This window comes from Salvelinus fontinalis, chromosome 16 (assembly GCF_029448725.1).
Source record: "Salvelinus fontinalis isolate EN_2023a chromosome 16, ASM2944872v1, whole genome shotgun sequence".
NCBI classification, from domain to species: domain Eukaryota; kingdom Metazoa; phylum Chordata; class Actinopteri; order Salmoniformes; family Salmonidae; genus Salvelinus; species Salvelinus fontinalis.
In genome coordinates, this window is record NC_074680.1 from 11,374,618 (window position 1) to 11,394,185 (window position 19,568).

Genomic DNA, 19,568 nt, shown 5'->3' on the forward strand with positions numbered 1-19,568 from the left:
TAACACATATGGATTCAGGTAGTAACCAAAAAAGTGTTAAACAAATCAAAATATATTTAAGATTCTTCAAAGTAGCCACCCTTTGCATTGATGACAGCTTTGCACACTCTTGGCATTCTCTCAACCAGCTTCACCTGGAATGCTTTTCCAACAGTCTTGAAGGAGTTCCCACATATGCTGAGCACTTGTTGGCTGCTTTTCCTTCACTTTGTGGTCCAACTCATCCCAAACAATCTCAATTAGGTTTAGGTCGGGTGATTGTGGAAGCCAGGTCATCTGATGCAGCACTCCATCACTTTCCTTCTTGGTCAAATAGCCCATACACAGCCTGGAGGTGTGTTTTGGGTCAGTGTCCTTTTGAAAAACAAATGATAGTCCCACTAACCAGATGTTATGGCGGTTCGCTGCAGAATGCTGTGGTATCCATGCTGGTTAAGTGTGCCTTTAAATCTAAATAAATCACTGACAGTGTCACCAGAAAAGCACCATCACACCTCCTCCTCCATGCTTCGCGGTGGGAACCACACATGCGGAGATCATCCGTTCCCCTACTCTGCATCTCACAAAGACACAGCGGTTGAAACAAAACATTTAAAATTTGGACTCATCAGACCAAAGGACAGATTTCCACTAGTCTAATTGCTCCAAGCAAGTATCTTCTTCTTATTGGTGTCCTTTAGTAGTGGTTTCTTTGCAGTAATTCGACCATGAATGCCTGATTCACGCAGTCTCCTCTGAACAGTTGATTTTGAGATATGTTTGTTACTTGAACTCTGTGAAGCATTTATTTGGGCTGCCATCTGTGGTGCAGTTAATTGCCGATTTCGGAGGCTGGTAACTCTAATGAACTTATCCTCTGCAGCAGAGGTAACTCTGGCTCTTCCTTTCCTGTGGCAGTCCTCATGAGAGACAGTTTCAACAAAGCGCTTGATGGTTTTTGCAACTGCACTTGAAGAAGCCTTCAAAGTTCCTGAAATGTTCCAGATTGACTGACCTTTATGTCTTAAAGTAATATGGACTGTCGCTTCTCTTTGCTTATTTGAGCTGTTCTTGCCATAATATGGACTTGGTCTTTTACCAAATAGGGCTATCTTCTGTATACCAACCCTACCTTGTCACAACACAACTGATTGGCTCAAACGCAATGTGAAGGAAAGCAATTCCACATATTAACTTTAACAAAGAAATCCTGTTAATTGAAATGCATTCCAGGTGACTACCTCATTAAGCCGGTTGAGAGAATGCCAAGAGTGTGCAAAGCTGTCATCAAGGCAAAGGGTGGCTACTTTGAAGAATCTCAAATATAAAATGTATTTTGATTTGTTTAACACGTTTTTGGTTACTACATGATTCCATATGTGTTATTTCATAGTTTTGATGTCTTCACTATTATTCTACAATGTAGAAAATAGAAAACAAATTAAGAAAAACCCTTGAATTAGTAGGTGTGTCCAAACTTTTGACTGGTACGTTATAAGTTATAAGTCCAAAAATGGATGTAGCAACTACAGATTGTCTCTAAGTCTATCAAAAGTGTGCGAGTTTGAGCATGTGTCCATTAGACCTATGTATGTATTGTTTTTATCAGCATGAATTAGGTTGAGTAATAAAAGCCCTACTTGTATTCCATAGGCTGGGATCCGCACTATGCATCTGTTGCAAGAGCACATTTTTCATTGGCTGTTCACTGGTTTCAAAGACAATGATTGATAGGCAGCTTAAACTTCTTGAATTCAACCATTATTGGTTTCAAATACACATTTAGATTTGTGAACAGCCATCCATCCACAACAACCACAATCCGTGAGGTGCAAATAGCTCAATGAGAGCAGTAGTGGGATTCACATCAATGTGCTGTGTAGATATCATTAATAAGTGATATCCGTATCGCTGTGGACTACACCACTGCTGTCATCCTTACCTCCAAGCGTTTATTCAAGTTGGATCATCTTTGGATGTCGACAGCAGTCGCACCATTGGAAGACATAGCTTGGACTGTAACCTACAAAAGGCTATTCCTGCTCTTTACCCAGGATCCATCAAACACATTTGGTGTGTCATCATAGTGGTCTCTGACTTGTGGTCAGACTCGCTCAGGTGGAACAAACTTAAAAACTTGTGCCTTTTTTCAATGCTGATTTTAATGTCATTGAGAAAACAGAGAAGTGTCAAAGATTGTTTTAAAAGTAATCCTCGAAGTAACCATCTAGTTTTTCCAAAAGTATCTGTAATCTGATTACAATATATTTGCTGGTAACGTAATGGATTACAGTTACAGTTTTTATTTTTTGTGATCCCTTACATGTAATCCGTTGCTCTCCAACCATGCACGCACACACACATACACACACACACACACATTCTATCGGTTGTTCATCCATACACTTCCTTTACCGGTCTCATGGGCTTTGGGGACAGATTTTACTACAGTGCATTGCTCCCATTTTCCTCAAATCCAGTTTTGCATCCTATTAAGCTTTTATGGTCCTCCGGCCCAGCTTGAGCCCTTAGAATTACTTTATAAAGTGCGAGAGACAGGCTAGGCCGTTAGGCCTCTGACACACACACAGTCTCACACAGTCTCGCACAGTCTCGCACAGTCTCGCACACACACAGAGAGAGAACAAGGAGGGATATTTTGGCTCCATATTCTGCCTTTACATCTGTTTCCTCTAGTAGGCTATAACCTAGTCCAGTACTATTGGCCGTCAGTTGCACAAGCGTCTCCGGACTCAGGAGACGTTTCCTCCTAAGTAATTTTGTTCCATCGTCTTTGCAAAGCTGAATGCGTGGACTTGGATAGAATGGCAGCGAAGCAATTTTTCCTAGCTAGAAGGTTTTAGGCTATACTGTACTGTATTCTCCCTTTGGTACCATCCACAACCTGTACCATAGGCAGCCTACTTACCGCATCATGTATTAAAAATGTATCAAACTAAAAGTTTATAGAAAGAGAGATGAGGAATGAGCCCAAACCTTTAGAGAAACACACAGAACACAGAGTCCTATCAGCCTAGCAGGCTACGGAGTTCAAAGTTTGCCAAACAGTAATTTCTTAACAGACTAGCCTTATTGGGTTTTAACGAGCAGCTAGCAGAGAGGTGAGAACAGAAAGATTGAGGAGAAAAAAAAGAGAGAGAGAGGGAGTGAGAGAAGGCTTTTCAGAGCCTCTCTCCAGTGCTAATTGGGCTTGTGAGCGAGGGGCGCGAGGGGTCCCACTTGAAATGGGAAGAACAGGCAGGTAGGCTTCCTCTCTCTCTCTTTCTTGTTCTCGTTCTCTCTCTCACTCTCAGGTGGAGTGCCTATCTCTTTCAGTGTCTAGTGTGAGGTCAATGTGTTCCATGATATATCTCTATATGTTCTGAATCACAAATCACTCCAGGCTACGGCAAATACTGAAACTCTCCATTCTGCCACGACAAAGGGAGGGATACCTGCACTGTGTGCGTGCGTGCGTGCGTGCGTGCGTGCGTGTGAGACACTGTGTGTGTGAGACACTGTGTGTGTGTGAGACTGTGTGTGTGTGTGAGACTGTGTGTGTGTGTGAGACTGTGTGTGTGTGTGAGACTGTGTGTGTGTCTGTGTGAGTGCATACTTGCGTGTTAAAGAACAACTCTCCAAATGTCTTTTTGGCAAGTAAAACGTTCATAAATCATTGTACCACATCATTTGCCTACAACCAACTACCAGAGGCTGATTGTATCTGTCTGTGTGGGTTTCATTCCTTCCTGATTGAACTCCCTTAGAAAAGCCCTGCTCAGTGTCTCAGGTGCGGCAGCAGGAGATTATCAGGCCACTGCAAACTGACAAAGTTACAGTGTCAATCAGAGGCTGTTTTGGGGGGAGGGGAGGGAGCATCTGGAGGTGGAAGGACACTTCAGGAAGGCTTTTTGGTAACAAGTTTCCTCAGCGCTGTGGCCAGCTCTCTTTTCTAGTAGACAGCAAGGTGTGTGTGTGTGTGTGTGTGTGTGTGTGTGTGTGTGTGTGTGTGTGCGTGCGTGCGTGCGTGCGTGCGTGCGTGCGTGCGTGCGTGCGTGCGTGCGTGCGTGCGTGCGTGCGTGTGTGTGGCTCTACCATTTGCAGTAATAGCAGTCAGGCTCCACTGTACTGTAGCTAGTCCCTGTTTTTTTGTGGCAGTGGACTGTGTGTGTTTTATATTCTCTATCCCCTGTCTACCCCGACCACACAACACACACACACACACATCTTCCTCAGGGACAGTTTTATGGCTGTGCTCTATGGCCTCCTTGTCACTGGACCACAATGGGCCTTACATAAATACTAGGAGGGTGAGAGATTGTGGTAGTGCTGTCGCTCCTCTGCTGACTCCCAGTTGAATCTGACAGAGAGAGAGAGAGAGAGAGAGAGAGAGAGAGAGAGAGAGAGAGAGAGAGAGAGAGAGAGAGAGAGAGAGAGAGAGAGAGAGAGAGAGAGAGAGAGAGAGAGAGAGAGAGAGAGAGAGAGAGAGAGAGAGAGAGAGAGAGAGAGAGAGAGAGAGAGAGAGAGAGAGAGAGAGAGAGAGAGAGAGAGAGAGAGAGAGAGAAACAGACATACAGGCAATGTGGACTCACCTTATATTCACACACACACACACGCACACACACGCTCGGCTGCCTTGGGAACACCACTATGCCTCAGGTCACTGAGCATGCCCAGTTTGGAACAACACCTTGATAGATAAATAACCTTTAACAAAGGACAATTGGTATGCGAAAACATCACGCACATGTGCTTTACATTGCTGTACGCTACAGGTTCATCATGCTTTCGGTCATGGTGTTATATTTGTGCTAGAGAGCCAGTGCAGGAGAGAGAGAAGAGAGAGTGTGTGTGTGTGTGTGTGTGTGTGTGTGTGTGTGTGTGTGTGTGTGTGTGTGTGTGTGTGTGTGTGTGTGTGTGTGTGTGTGTGTGTGTGTGTGTGTGTGTGTGTGTGTGTGTGTGTGTGTGTGTGTGTGTGTGTGTGAGCGAGAGGCCGAGAGAGAGACAGGTGGAAAGAGAGCTGAAGAGATACAGAGAAAGAAATGCAAATTGAATTCAGTGGGCAGCGTTGTGTTTGAAACATCTCATTAGCTGCGGCATCAGATTTAGCGTGGCCTGGTGAAATGTATTTCTGTATCACTTTCTTAGAGGCAGTCCTGCTGCCGTGACAACAAAGCTCACTGTTTCTCCCCTCTCAGCCCATAACACCTACTGTATCTGTGTGTGTGCATGCATAGATCTCTGACAATGACCTAACACCTCGCCTCCCTCTCTATCTCCACAGTCAACTCGGGAGACGGCATCGACTACAGCCAGCAGAAGAGGGAGAACATCGGAGACCTGATCCAGGAGACCCTGGAGGTGTTTGAGCGCTACGGGGGTGAGGACGCCTTCATCAACATCAAATACATGGTGCCCACCTACGAGTCCTGCATGCTCAACTAGCTGGATGGACACCGCCGCAAAGACCCAACATCACAAACCCTTTCTTCCCCTCCCCAACTCATCCTAACTTGAGCCAACCTCTCTACACTACCTTTGTGACCCATTAAATTACTCACTGCAAGTCATTATTATTTTTCACCTGTCTGTGTAATTTGGGAATGTGCACTGTGTATTTCTACAACTGTCATGCGCTTCTTTGTCAGTTCTTTGTCACTTCACTTGTGAACGCGGGGTTCAAAAACAGAACAAAAGAACACTCACTCAAATGAATTCTCATTAAAAGCACTATTGTCGGATGCATCTTCCTATGTGTTGCTGCACTTTAATGGGGTTCTCGTTGGTGTAGACTAGATACTAAACGACCTCCTCTTTTCTACGAGTTCTCGCGACTACTTTTTGTTATGTTCCTGTGAATGAGAGTACCTCCATGTACATGTACATTTTACCCTTTGGGCACAACTCAAAAAGACCTTTACATAACAGCTGCTGAAATAATATGCAGCGGGACCCAATTATTACAAAAAAATCGTACAATATATCCCTGAAATTCAAATTTGAACCTCGAAACCAGTTCTACAGGTAGAACAGAAAACCCAGCGGTAGTCCGGACTTTGTACGGTAAGATTTGAATACCCCTGCCATATATCATCGCAACGCGTTACGAATGTAATAATAATAATAGTAATACTTGTAATAATAGTGTTATTGTGTGGAACGGAAGGCAGTCGGACCTCTACTACTACTGCTGCTAATGGGAAGTCTCCGCCCTCCATCCCATGCCGGAGCGTGCCCAGACATGTCGGGAAATGCCTGGTGAAATGAGGGCTAGCAGCATTCCAAGGGCTGCTCACTCGTTGTCACAGAACACAGTAACCTGCTTTTTTGCCTTTGAACCGTATCCCAGACACACACAGCATGTGTGTTTGTGTGAGTGTGAGACCGTTTGAATGCGTACTCCTGCATGTGTGTACTCATACCTGTGTGTACATGTGCACGTACGTACGTGTGCATGTTGTTTACCTCCAACACACTCCAGTGTGACCTGGTAGGGAAGCAACACAAGTCCGTTTCTTCTACAGCATTGCCTCTCACACCAACCCAGTCACACCATCATTGTGTTTCGTCAGTCCTCTCTCTAAGGCTTGCCTTGCAGTAGCCTAGAGTACAGCACTTAATTAGGTTCTCACTCAATAAGAGCCTCTCCCCAACAACAATGGCAGACTTAGTCCGACTGCTGCTCACATCACGCCGACTCACCAGAGAAAGGCACTCACAAAGACACTCGCCCCAGCTCTCATGGTAACTAACGTCTACCACAAAGCATCTTTACAGCTGCACAGAGAAAATAAGTTTGGCACGAGACAACTTCATAACATCTTATTGCTCATATGTTTGGGTGCTTTGTATGTCTCTGCCAAAGGTTTATATGTTGTTGATGCTTAATACAGTAAGTCTATCATTCATGGTTTAAAAATATCCTTTCCCATAACAGTATGTTTTCTCCACTACTCCATGACTGGATCAATTCACTCAGTGCCACAACTTCAGAATTTGAGTACGACTCCACTTCTCTTCTCCACACAAAGGGTCTGTTTTGAGCTCGATTAGGTCACATCAAAGGAACTAATCTGTGTCAAATAGAGTCCTTATTGTGTGTCGATCACTCTGGACCAATGCTCATTTAGGTAGGTGAGAGTGCAGAAGCGGAAATTGACATTGGCCTCCAGCAGGGCTGATCAGTAATGTAGACACGCGCACACACACACACACACACACACACACACTGGCATCCAATAGATCAGAGTAGTAACACACACATAAACCCTACTAGCATCAAATCTAGGCAGTGTATTGGCCTTCTACATCCAAACGTTTGTCAGGTGTGCGCTACTGGTAGTGAAGTCAGGTGCAGGAGAGCAGAGAGTTGTGAACAGGCGCACACTTTATTGAGGCAGGAGAAACCAACAGAAGGACGCAACTGTGTCAAAACCTCCAGCCCATAGGCAAAAGTGCAAAACGCGCAAAACAGTCCCAATAATTATGTTTAACAATAAACATTTTCGTGAACAACACGGTATAAGCAAACCAGTCTGGCGCGTCAACAATAAACACGTAATACAAACAATTTCACACAAAGACATGAGGGGGAACAGAGGAATAAATACATGCGGTGTGATTGGGGAATGAAAACCAGGTGTGCAGGGAACAAGACAAAACAAATGGATCAATGAGAAATGGAGCGGCGATGGCTAGAAAGACCGCCGAACGCCGCCCGAACAAGGAGAGGAGCCGACTTCGGCGGAAGTCGTGACAACGTTAGAGCCAAGCAACAGAGCAAGAGCTGTTCATGCAAGGGGAGTGCAAACTGAAACGAGCACGAAAAGAGAGCAAATAAGGCATTATTTGGCCTCATCTGAAGCTTTGCACTAGACTGCGTCTGATTTGCCTCAGACCGGATCACTGGCGTGGAAGGCCCAGCGTGAAATGAAACGAGTTGAATTTTTGTTTTTGTGTTCTCAAAATGAAATGGGTCACCTTAAAAGAGCAACATTCATTTCCGAGACCACTGCTGCTGACCAAAGTCTAACTTCCCTCTTGAAGTATAATGAGCTATTTTTCACTTTGTCACCCTGTGTGCCAATCCGAAAACCTAGAAGCGCTTTGTTCCCAAAACTGAGAAAATCCTTTAAAGCTGCAAGACTTTGTCCTCTGATAGAAAAAAGGATTTGAATGTTTTTTTTATTCCAGATGATTTTAGAGGGTTCGTTGATTCACTCACTGCCTATTGTGAAATTTCGGCCTGCTGGGTGTTTTGGAGTTTAATATTGATCGACACTTTATTCAAACGTTTTGCAATACCTCTGTATTTGGGTGTTCAGGTTTTCCTGATACCCTATACGTGTGTTGAGAATATTAAGGAAATTCTCTGGCTTTGCTAAAATAGCACAAGCCCCAAATCCAAGGTATGAAGTTGCTGATAGTATTTGTGCCGTGTAAGGTTTCCTATAATGTTAGCATTGTAAAGCTGTGTGTGTGTGTGTGTGTGTGTGTGTGTGTGTGTGTGTGTGTGTGTGTGTGTGTGTGTGTGTGTGTGTGTGTGTGTGTGTGTGTGTGTGTGTGTGTGTGTGTGTGTGTGCGTGCGTGCGTGCGTGCGTGCGTGCGTGCGTGCGTGCGTGCGTGCGTGCGTGCGTGCGTGCGTGCGTGCGTGCGTGCGTGCGCAAGAAAAGAAACACTGAAGAATGTGGGAGAGAAACCACAGTACTGTAAAGAAAGCACTGATCTGGTTTGACAGACTTCAATAGTTATGATTTCTGTGTACAAACATTCAGCACATCCATGGAAAGAATTCAGAGCAAGGATCTGACACCTATGCAATGTGAGTGAAGCCTTCCCATTGGGTCCTAATGTAACCGTCCCTCGAGTCCTACAACAACCCACTATAGGCATGCCCATTGCCCAATGAGTGCCCCGGCATTTCTGCTCTCTGGCCGTCTTCCACCTTTGGTACAGGGTTGTTAATGGAAGAGGGAAATAGCTTTCCCTAATCCCCAACCTGGCCTTATCCTTACTCTGTGCTACAATGTGGGCCCCTGGAGGGTCACCCCAGACCCTGGGCATTCCTGGTGGGTGCAGTCACTCAGCGCTACAAACTTTGCCCTCGACAGCTGCCTCCGCGGCTCACTGACTGGCAATAAACCCCCCCCCTACAACTGGCCCAGCTAGAGCTAATGCCATGCTGAACTAGTCCTTCTGTTAGTGCTTGTTCCATTAGCTCGCTGGCCACTCTGCTGCAGAAGGTCACTTTCACAGAGCTCAAGTGTGTCCTTGGTGTGTCTCCGTCTTGCCGCATCATAGCGGTGGCAGGCGAACAAAGGCTTTTGTAACGGTGAGCCAACAGAGCGACACAAAGGCGATGGAAATAGCCCCGTTGTGCGCTGTGAACGAATAGGAGTGTCTGAGAGAGAAAGAGGGGGGGAAAGAGAGCGCAAGATATGGAAAGAAGAGAGAGAAAGAATGAGAGAGGGAAACAGATCGAGAGACAAAGAAAGTGTGAGGGAAAGAGAGAGAGAGACATAGAGAGAGCAAGAAACAGAGAGATTGCGGCAGAGTGTGTGTGTGTGTGTAAAGGCAGAGGTTTTGAGACAGTGGCGAGGAGGACTCCTGGAAAGAGAGAAATGGATCCCGAAAGAGGGGGACAGGGGCTGTTGTGTCACCTGGTGGGAAGTGAGCTGTCTAGTCAGTCAGCTGCAGAATAAGACCGCAGGTTGCGGCCAGCTCCTCTCACACACTCAACCAGACGGGAAAAAAGAACAAAGGTAGGGGATTGCTGACAACTGGACCTTTTACGACACGACTGTGGCTCACTTCTCTGTACAAACAAACTGTGTGTGATTGAACCTGTTTCTGTCTGTATCTTTCTCCCTCTCTCTATTCATCTCATTGTTGGTTCTACGCCATATTATAGAAACTTTTTTGCAACATCCACCTACACACATCGCTAGGCGACAGGTAGCCTAGTGGTTAGAGCGTTGGGCCAGTAACTGAAAGGTTGCTGGCTCGAATCCCTGAGGTGACAAGGTAAAAACCTGTTCTTCCCCTGAACAAGGCAGTTAACCCACTGTTCCCCGGTAGGCTGTCATTGTAAATAAGAATTTGTTGTTAACTGACTTGCCTAGTTGAATAAAAAAAAATGTTTTGTTGTGCTCACAATGACTACTGGCTGGTATTGTGGTGATCCTAGCCAGTTGTGGCATACCTGCACCACGACACACTCCAAACCCACTGACCTCCTTAATGCAGTTCAGTGCAGCAATGTGTCTCAGAAAGCTGGTCTCAAAAGGCAGATAGAAGTAACGATGAAGGAAGGGGAGGACGGCGCGAATGAAATAAACGGCCCACGTGGACGTTTTTTCGCGGGCACCATGGAGATATATTTATCTCCGGTGCCAATGCACCAGGTGTCAGATCTGAGGTTTAATTCAATTCAAGAGTAGGATAAGGGGGAACACTTTCAAAGGAAGCTCGTATTACGTTTGCCTCCTAGTACTTTCGGAAATAAATATTAATAAACAGAGATGCCGCTATAACCAATACAATCTCTCCATCCTATTTATTTTTTGACCTACATGTGTAGCAATATAGTGTGTTTTTATTATCGGTGTAGAACCGTCTGTATGCAAATCTCACAGGAGACTTTACTACACGTTCAACCCTTCTTCTCCTTGGAAAGACGTGATCAATGAGGAGGCTCTCACTCCAGGTGCCCTCTTCCTCTCCCTCACCCGCAGGTCTTATTAAATTTGCCTGAAGAAATTCGCCTTGGCCCCTAAGACTCTCATGAACTTCTACAGATGCACCATTGAGAGCATCCTGTCGGGCTGTATCACCGCTTGGTACGGCAATTGCTCTGTCCGCAACCACAGGGCTCTCCAGAGGGTGGTGGGGTCAGCCTAGCGCATCATCGGGGGCACACTGCCTGCCAACCAGAACATCAGCACCTGGTGTCACAGGAAGGCCAAGAAGATCATCAAGGACCTCAATCTGTTCACCCTGCTACCATCTAGAAGGCAGAGACAACATAGATGCATCATAGCTGGGACGAAGAGACTGAAAAAAAGCTTCTATCTCCAGGCCATCAGACTGTTAATAGTCGCCACTAGCCGGCCAACAGCCAGTACCCTGCCCTGAACCTAGCCACTGTTACCACCCGGTACTCTCGCCTGCACCAGAGAGACTGCTGCCCTATGTACATAGTCATTGAACACTGGTCACTTCAACAATGTTTACATATTGTTTTAACCACTTCATATGTATATACTGTATTCTAGTCAAGCCTCATCCTACATAACTACTGCTGTACAAATCAAATGTACATGTATATATAGCAATTTTTACATCAGCAGTTGTCACAAAGTGCTGATACAGAAACCCGGCCTAAAACCCCAAACAACAAGCGCTGCAGATGTAGAAGCACAGTGGATAGAAAAAACTCCCTAGAAAGGCAGGTACCTAGGAAGAAACCTTGAGAGGAAGTAGCCTCTGAGGAGTTGCCAGTCCTCAACTGGCTGTGCCGGGTGGAGATTAAGGCCATTAAGGCTAGATTGTTCTTCAAGATGTACACACCTTTTCTATTCATATACTGTCCATAATGTTTATACACACCACTATATACACACACATACAGTTGAAGTCGGAAGTTTACATACACCTCAGCCAAATACATTTAAACTCAGTTTTTCACAATTCCTGGCATTTAATCCTAGCAAAAATTCCCTGTTTTAGGTCAGTTAGGATCACCACTTTATTTTAAGAATGTGAAATGTCAGAATAATAGTAGAGAGAATGATTTATTTCAGCTTTTATTTATTTCATCACATTCCCAGTGGGTCAGAAGTTTACATCCACTCAATTAGTATTTGGTAGCATTGCCTTTAAATTGTTTAACTTGGGTGAATTGTGGCCCATTCCTCCTGACAGAGCTGGTGTAACTGAGTCAGGTTTGTAGGCCTCCTTGCTCGCACACGCTTTTTCAGTTCTGCCCACAAATTTTCTATAGGATTGAGGTCAGGGCTTTGTGATGGCCACTCCAATACCTTGCCTTTGTTGTCCTTAAGCCATTTTGTCACAACTTTGGACGTATGCTTGGGGTCATTGTCCATTTGGAAGACCCATTTGCGACCAAGCTTTAACTTCCTGACTGATGTCTTGAGATGTTGCTTCAATATATCCACGTAATTTTCCATCCTCATGATGCCATCTATTTTGTGAAATGCACCAGTCCCTCCTGCAGCAAGCACCCCACAACATGATGCTGCCACCCACGTGCTTCACGGTTGGGATGGTGTTCTTCGGCTTGCAAGCGTCCTCATTTTTTCCTCCAAACTTAATGATGGTCATTATGGCCAGTTCTATTTTTGTTTCATCAGACCAGAGGACATTTCTCTAAAAAGTAAGATCTTTGTGGAGGTCTACAATTTTTTTCCTGTGTCATGCACAAAGAAGATGTCCTAACCAACTTGCCAAAACTATAGTTTGATAACAAGAAATTTGTGGAGTGGTTGATGGTTTAATGACTCCAACATAAGTATATGTAAACTTCCGACTTCAACTGTACATACAGTACCAGTCAATAGTTATAACACACCTACTCATTCAAGGGGTTTTCTTTATTTTACTATTTTCTACAATGTAGAATAATTGTGAAGACATCAAAACTATGAAATGAAACATATGGAATCATGTAGTATCCAAAAAAGTGTTAAACATCAAAATATATTTGAGATTTGAGATTCTTCAAAGTAGCCACCCTTTGCCTTGATGACAGCTTTGCACACTCTTGGCATTCTCTCAACCAGCTTCATGAGGTAGTCACCTGGAATGCATTTAAATTAACAGGTGTGCCTTGTTAAAAGTTCATTTGTGGAATTTCTTTCCTTCTTAATGCGTTTGTGCCAATCAGTTGTGTTGTGACAAGGTAGCGGTGGTACACAGAAGATAGTCCATATTATGGCAAGAACAGCTCAAATAACCAAAGAGAAACTGCAGTCCATCATAACTTTTAGACATGAAGGTCAGTCAATCCGGAAAATGTCAAGAACTTTTAAAATTTCTTAAAGTGCAGTCGCAAAAACCATCAAGGGCTATGATGAAACTGGCTCTCATGAAGACCGCCACAGGAAAGGAAGACCCAGAGTTACCTCCGCTGCAGAGGATAAATTCATTAGAGTTACCAGCCTCAGAAATTGCAGCCCAAATAAATGCTTCATAGAATTCAAGTAACAGACACATCTCAACATCAACTGTTCAGATGGGACTGCGTGAATCAGGCCTTCATGGTTCGAATTGCTGCAAAGAAACCACTACTAAAGGACACCAATGATAAGAAGAGACTTGCTTGGGCCAAGAAAGACAATCAATGGACATTAGACTGGTGGAAATCCGTCTTTTGGTCTGATGAGTCCAAATAAAAATGTTTGGGTCCCAACCGCCGTGTCTTTGTGAGACGAAGAGTAGGTGAACGGAAGATCTCTGTATGTGTGGTTCCCACCGCGAAGCATGGAGGAGGAGATGTGACGGTGTGGGGGTGCTTTGCTGGTGACACTGTCAGTAATATATTTAGAATTCAAGGCACACTTAAAACCTCTAACGCCTATCAAACCCGGATCCGGGAGCCCCCCCATCACAAAAGCTGACTAGCATAGCCTAGCCTAAAGCCACAGGGATATCATACAATAAAATGCTCATGAAATCACAAGTCCAAGACACCAAATGAAAGATACAGATCTTGTGAATAAAGCCATCATTTCTGATTTTTAAAATGTTTTACAGGGAAGACAAAATATGTAAATCTATTAGCTAACCACGTTAGCAAAAGACAACTTTTTTTTTACTCCACCATTTTCTTACTGCATCAGTAGCTATCACAAATTCGGCCAAATAAAGATATAAATAGCCACTAACCAAGAAACAACCTCATCAGATGACAGTCTGATAACATATTTATTGTATAGCATATGTTTTGTTAGAAAAATGTGCATATTTCAGGTATAAATCATAGTTTACCATTGCAGCCACCATCACAAATCGACTAGAATAACTACAGAGAGCAACGTGTATTACCTAATTACTCATCATAAAACATTTCTTAAAAATACACAGCGTACAGCAATTGAAAGACAAAGATCTTGTGAATCCAGACAATATTTCAGATGTTCTAAGTGTTTTACAGCGAAAACACAATATAACATTATATTAGCTTAGCACAGTAGCAAACCAAACAGCATTGATTCCAGCCAAACATAGCGATAACGTATTCACCACCACCAAAAGAATAATTTTTTCACTAACCTTCTCAGAATTCTTCAGATGACAGTCCTGTAACATCATATTACACAATGCATATAGAGTTTGTTCGAAAATATTTAACGGCACAAATCGTGCTTATACAATGAGAAAAGTTGCCAAGCTGCACAGAAAATTTTGGGCGCCATCTTGGAGAGTCACCTAGTCTAATCAATAAATAATCATAAACTTGACTAAAAAATACAGGGTGGACAGCAATTGAAAGACAAATTAGTTCTTAATGCAATCGCTGAATTACATTTTTTAAATTAACCTTACTGCGCAATACAGGCTGCGATAACACAATGCTACACTGCAGGAAACGGCGTCTTATGCATTTGACATTTTTCAACAGAACAATGAATTATCAGCATAAATAGTTCTTACTTTTAGATGAACTCTCATCAGATTCTTGGGAAAGGTGTCCATTGTCAAAAAGAATCGTTGATAGGTTGGAGAACGTCCTCTTCAGAGTTCCAACTAGCAGTAAACATTAGCACAAAAGAGAGAGATACCCACATTCCTACAGCGCCAAGGAAATAAATACCTGAAAATCGCAATATACTGACATAAACTGATATAATTCGGTTCAAAATAACAACATTACGATGTCCTCAACACCTATATCGGATAAAAACAGAGACGGAAATGTCTAAGATCTATAACCCATGGTTCCAAAATAACATCCCGAGCTCCTCACTGCGCCTGAGCGAAGGTGGAAAGAATCAGCTACTTCGTTCCCAATCAATTTATCAACTTTCTGAACTGCTTAGAGATGCCATTTCAAGACTCCCTATTCGCTAACAACCAGGGGAAGGCGTATGCAGTGCATCTCAACCAATAGAAGACAGTCAGGGTTATCTACAGGTCTGGGAACAGCGTGGAGATTTCACAATTTTCAAATCCTCATAGGAGAATTGCTCTAAGTCGAGTTCTGTTTCACTTACAGACATAATTCAAACGGTTTTAAAAACTAGAGAGTGTTTTCTATCCAATAGTAATAATAATATGCATATTGTACGAGCAAGAATTGAGTACGAGGCAGTTTAATTTGGAGACGAATTTGTGCTATGTCGAAATGGCACCCCCCTAGTGGCAAGAAGCACAGCATTCTGCAGCAATACGCCATCCCATCTGGTTTGCAATTAGTGGGACTATCATTTGTTTTTCAACAGGACAATGACCCAACACACCTCCAGGCTGTGTAAGGGCTATTTGAGGAGAGTGATGGAGTGCTGCATCAGTTGACCTGGCCTCCACAATCACCCATCCTCAACCCAATTGAGATGGTTTGGGATGAGTTGGACAGCAGAGTGAAGGAAAAGCAGCCAACAAGTGCTCAGCACATGTGGGAACTCCTTCAAGACTGTTGGAAAATCATTCCAGGTTAAGCTGGTTGAGAGAATTCCAAGAGTGTGCAAAGCTGTCATCAATGCAAAGGGTGGCTACTTTGAAGAATCTTAAATATAAAATATATTTTGATTTGTTTAACACTTTTTTGGTTACTACATTATTCCATATGTGTTACAGTATTTAAAATGTTTGACTGGTACTGTATATACTACATGACCAAAAGTATGTGGACACCTGCTCGTCAAACATCTCATTCCAAAATCATGGCATGAATATGGAGTTGGTTTAACCTTTGCTGCTATAACAGCCTCCACTCTTCTGGGATGGCTTTCCACTAAATGTTGTAACATTTCTGCGGGACTTGCTTCCATTCAGCCACAAGAGCATTATTGAGGTCGGGCACAGATGTTGGGCGTTTCGTCTGGCTCGCAGTCGGCGTTCCAATTCATACCAAAGGTGTTCGATGGGGTTGACGTAGGGCTATGTGCAGGCCAGTCAAGTTCTTCCACACCGATCTTGAAAAACAGTTCTGTATGGACCTCGCTTTGTCGTGAAAAGGCCTTCTCGAAACTGTTGCCACAAAGTTGGAAGCACAGAATCGTCTAGAATGTCATTGTATGCTGTATCTTTAAGATTTCCCTTCACTGGAACTAAGGGGCCTACCCCGAACCATGAAAACCAGCCGCAGACCCTTATTCCTCCTCCACCAAACTTTACAGTTAGCACTATGCATTGGGGCAGGTAGCGTTCTCCTGACATCCGCCAAACCCAGATCCATCTGTCGGACTGCCAGACGGTGAAGCGTGATTCATCACTCCAGAGAACGTGTTTCCACTGCTCCAGTCCAATTGCAGTGAGCTTTACACCACTCCAGCCAACGCTTGGCATTGGACATGGTGATCTTAGGCTTGTGTGCGGCTGCTCGGCCATGGAAAACCATTTCATGAAGCTCCCATCGAACAGTTCTTGTGGTGACGTTGCTTCCAGAGGCAATTTATTACTCAGTGGTGAGTGTTGCAACTAAGGACAGACGATTTTTACGCGCTTTGGCACTCGGCGGTCCCGTTCTGTGTGCTTGTGTGTTCTACCACTTCGCGGCTGAGCCGTTGTTGCTCCTAGATGTTTCCACTTCACAATAACAGCACTAACAGTTGACCGGGGCAGCTCTAACAGGGCAGAAATTTGACCAACTGACTTGTTGGAAAAGTGGCATCCTATGACGGTGCCATGTTGAAAGTCAATGACCTCTTCAGTAAGGCCATTCTAATGCCAATGTTTGTCTATGAAGATGGAATGGCTGTGTGCTCGATTTTATACACCTGTCAGCAATAAGTGTGGCTGAAATAGCCGATTCCATTAATTTGAAGGGGTGGCCACATATTTTTGTGTATATATATATATGTATTCCGGACTCTGACATTGTTCCTTATATTCTTAATATAAGGAACAATGTCAGAGTCCGGAATACAAAATATTCTGATATTTCTTAATTTATTTTTGTTTTGGGGGATTTGTCTGTATTATTTTGTATCGTTAGGTATTACTGCACTGTTGGAGTTAGAAACATAAGCTTTTTTTTTACATAACATCTGCAAAATATGTGTACGCGACTTATACATTTTGATTTGACTCACAAACATTCTCCATACTCCTCTGCCTCATACAAACACACACACACATACACGCACACACATACACACACACACACACACACATGCATGGACAACATACATGCACACGCACACACTCTCTCTCTTTCTTATCTGCTGTGGGGCTAGGAGTACCCACACCCTGTTTACAATCATGGTTACAGTTGTAGCATTGGCAGGATTTCCACCTGAGCTCTAGCCATTCGTAGACTTTTCAGATGTGCTTCTCGCAGTTTGTCCCCAGTTTGTCAGAGTGACCCATGGTTTAGGACGCTGTAGGTCATTGGAGTGCCATTGGGTTGACTTTTGTCCCGCTGACTGATAAATGGCAGGCAGGTTGGGGGGAAATTTGTCCTATCAAGAGGTGGCTGCAGCTGTTCTAGTTCTATCAACCTCCCTCCCTCCTCCCCCTGTGACAACAGCCACGCATGCCATTCCACCGAGTGGACGAACCACTAATAGAAAAAGGCAATGCGCCAAGGTGACCTTCAACAGAAGCGCTATTCCATGTAACATCTGAGGACTTTTGAACAATAACACTTGTTACACTTGCAAACCAAGCTTGCCATCTCTTCACCAAATCCATCATCCATCCATTCATCCAATGCCATGTCGGGATCAGCCCTGCTTTAGGGTGAAAAGGTGAAAATACTCAAATATATCATTGAGAAGGTGCCAAGGAGGTTATGGAAAATGTTGCCTTAGAAAACAAAATATACAGTCCTTGGCTTTACCCCTCCACTCTCAGCGACCAGCTGCGCCTGTGACCTGTGGCCTGTGGCCTGTGGCATTTACGGACAGACAGCGCCTGCCTGCTTGATTAGAGCACTGCATTGGTGCCGGGGAGCCACATCCATCATGTGATATCTGTCGCCACGCTGCTGACTGGATTAGAGTCCTAATCCACCACCACCCAGGCTGACGGAGCTGCTGATTGCTGAGGATGGGTAAAAAACGAGAGGGTAAAAAAGAAGGGAAAGGAGCCGCTCCACTTTGAGCCTCCTCTGACCCAACCCCCCCCCATCCCCGACCTGTGGAGAATGGAGGAATACAATTGATCCCCCATGCACTAACACACACACTGCATCTAACTCCCCCCCCACCAAACACACAACCACACAGGGACACAATTATAATCATCTCAGGTACTCAAGATGGCGTAGCAGTGTAGACGTGTTTGTTTAGTCCTCTCGTGTACGTTTGTATTTTTCGTATTTCTTGTATATATTAAAAAAATAATAATAATCTATCTCTTTTCGATTTTTAATTTGATTATACCTTCCGATAACCTACCTCACCCAATGTGATACGGAATCACTATTATTTTTTAACTTTAAAACACATTCAAGAACCCCCAGTAGCTAACCAGCTAATCAGCTACAAGCTATTTAGCAATTTTTAGCCGCTGCTAGCAGATTTTACCTTCTGCACAGACACCAGCTCTGTTATTAGCCTGGCTATTACTCACCAATTTACCAGCATCGGACTGTCTCTCGACAACAATTCCTGCCGTAATCCCTGGGCCACTACTTCTGATCCTCACAGCTAGCTTGCAGCTAGCGCAGCTAGCGCAGCTAGCGCCACTGCCACAAAGCTAGCACCAGTTAGCAAACACAATTCTACAATCACAACCTCTCTTTCGCCATCGCCATCCGGCTTGGATATTCTGTCGACACGACCACGTCTGGTCTGCAGACGAATACCCCATCCGCTGTGCCCTCAACCGGCCTCCATCTGAGCAGACCCCCTCTGTCTGAGCAGACCACCCCCCCGGGCTACTAACTTTAAACGCCGCGTGCTAGCTTAGTGGCGGCTTCCCTGCTCCATCTACGGCTGCCCCCTGGACACTATGATCACTTGGCTACATAGCTGATGCCTGCCGGACTGTCCATTAATTCACGGCACTCCATTCTGTTTATTTGTGTTTTATCTGTCGGCTCTGTGTTTTAACTCAGGCTCTGTGTGTAGTTAATCCGACCCTCTCTGCCTAGTCGTCGCCATTTTTACCTGCTGTTGCTGTGTTAGCTGACTAGCTGCTGTTATCTCACCTGTTGTTTTAGCTAGCTCTCCCAATCAAGACCTGCAATCACTTTATGCCTTACTGTATGTCTCTCTCAAATATCAATATGCCTTGTATACTGTTGTTCAGGCTTGTTATCATTGTTTTGGTTTGCAATGGACCCCGTAGTTCCACTCTCCGTACCTCTGATACCTCCTTTGTCCCACCTCCCACACATGCGGTGACCTCACCCATTGAGACCAGCATGTCCAGAGATACAACCTCTCTTATCATCACCCAGT

General features: G+C 44.3%; 1 protein-coding gene across 1 annotated transcript in view; it reads left to right on the forward strand.

Moving 5' to 3' along the window:
- Positions 1–5,729, forward strand: part of pacrg (PARK2 co-regulated) — a 288,420-nt gene extending 282,691 nt beyond the window's left edge. Inside the window, exon 5 of the mRNA XM_055864384.1 lies at positions 5,264–5,729. Coding sequence (XP_055720359.1) covers positions 5,264–5,424 — 161 coding nt within the window. The 3' untranslated portion in view covers positions 5,425–5,729. The remainder of the gene's footprint in view (positions 1–5,263) is intronic.
- Positions 5,730–19,568: the final 13,839 nt, after the last annotated feature.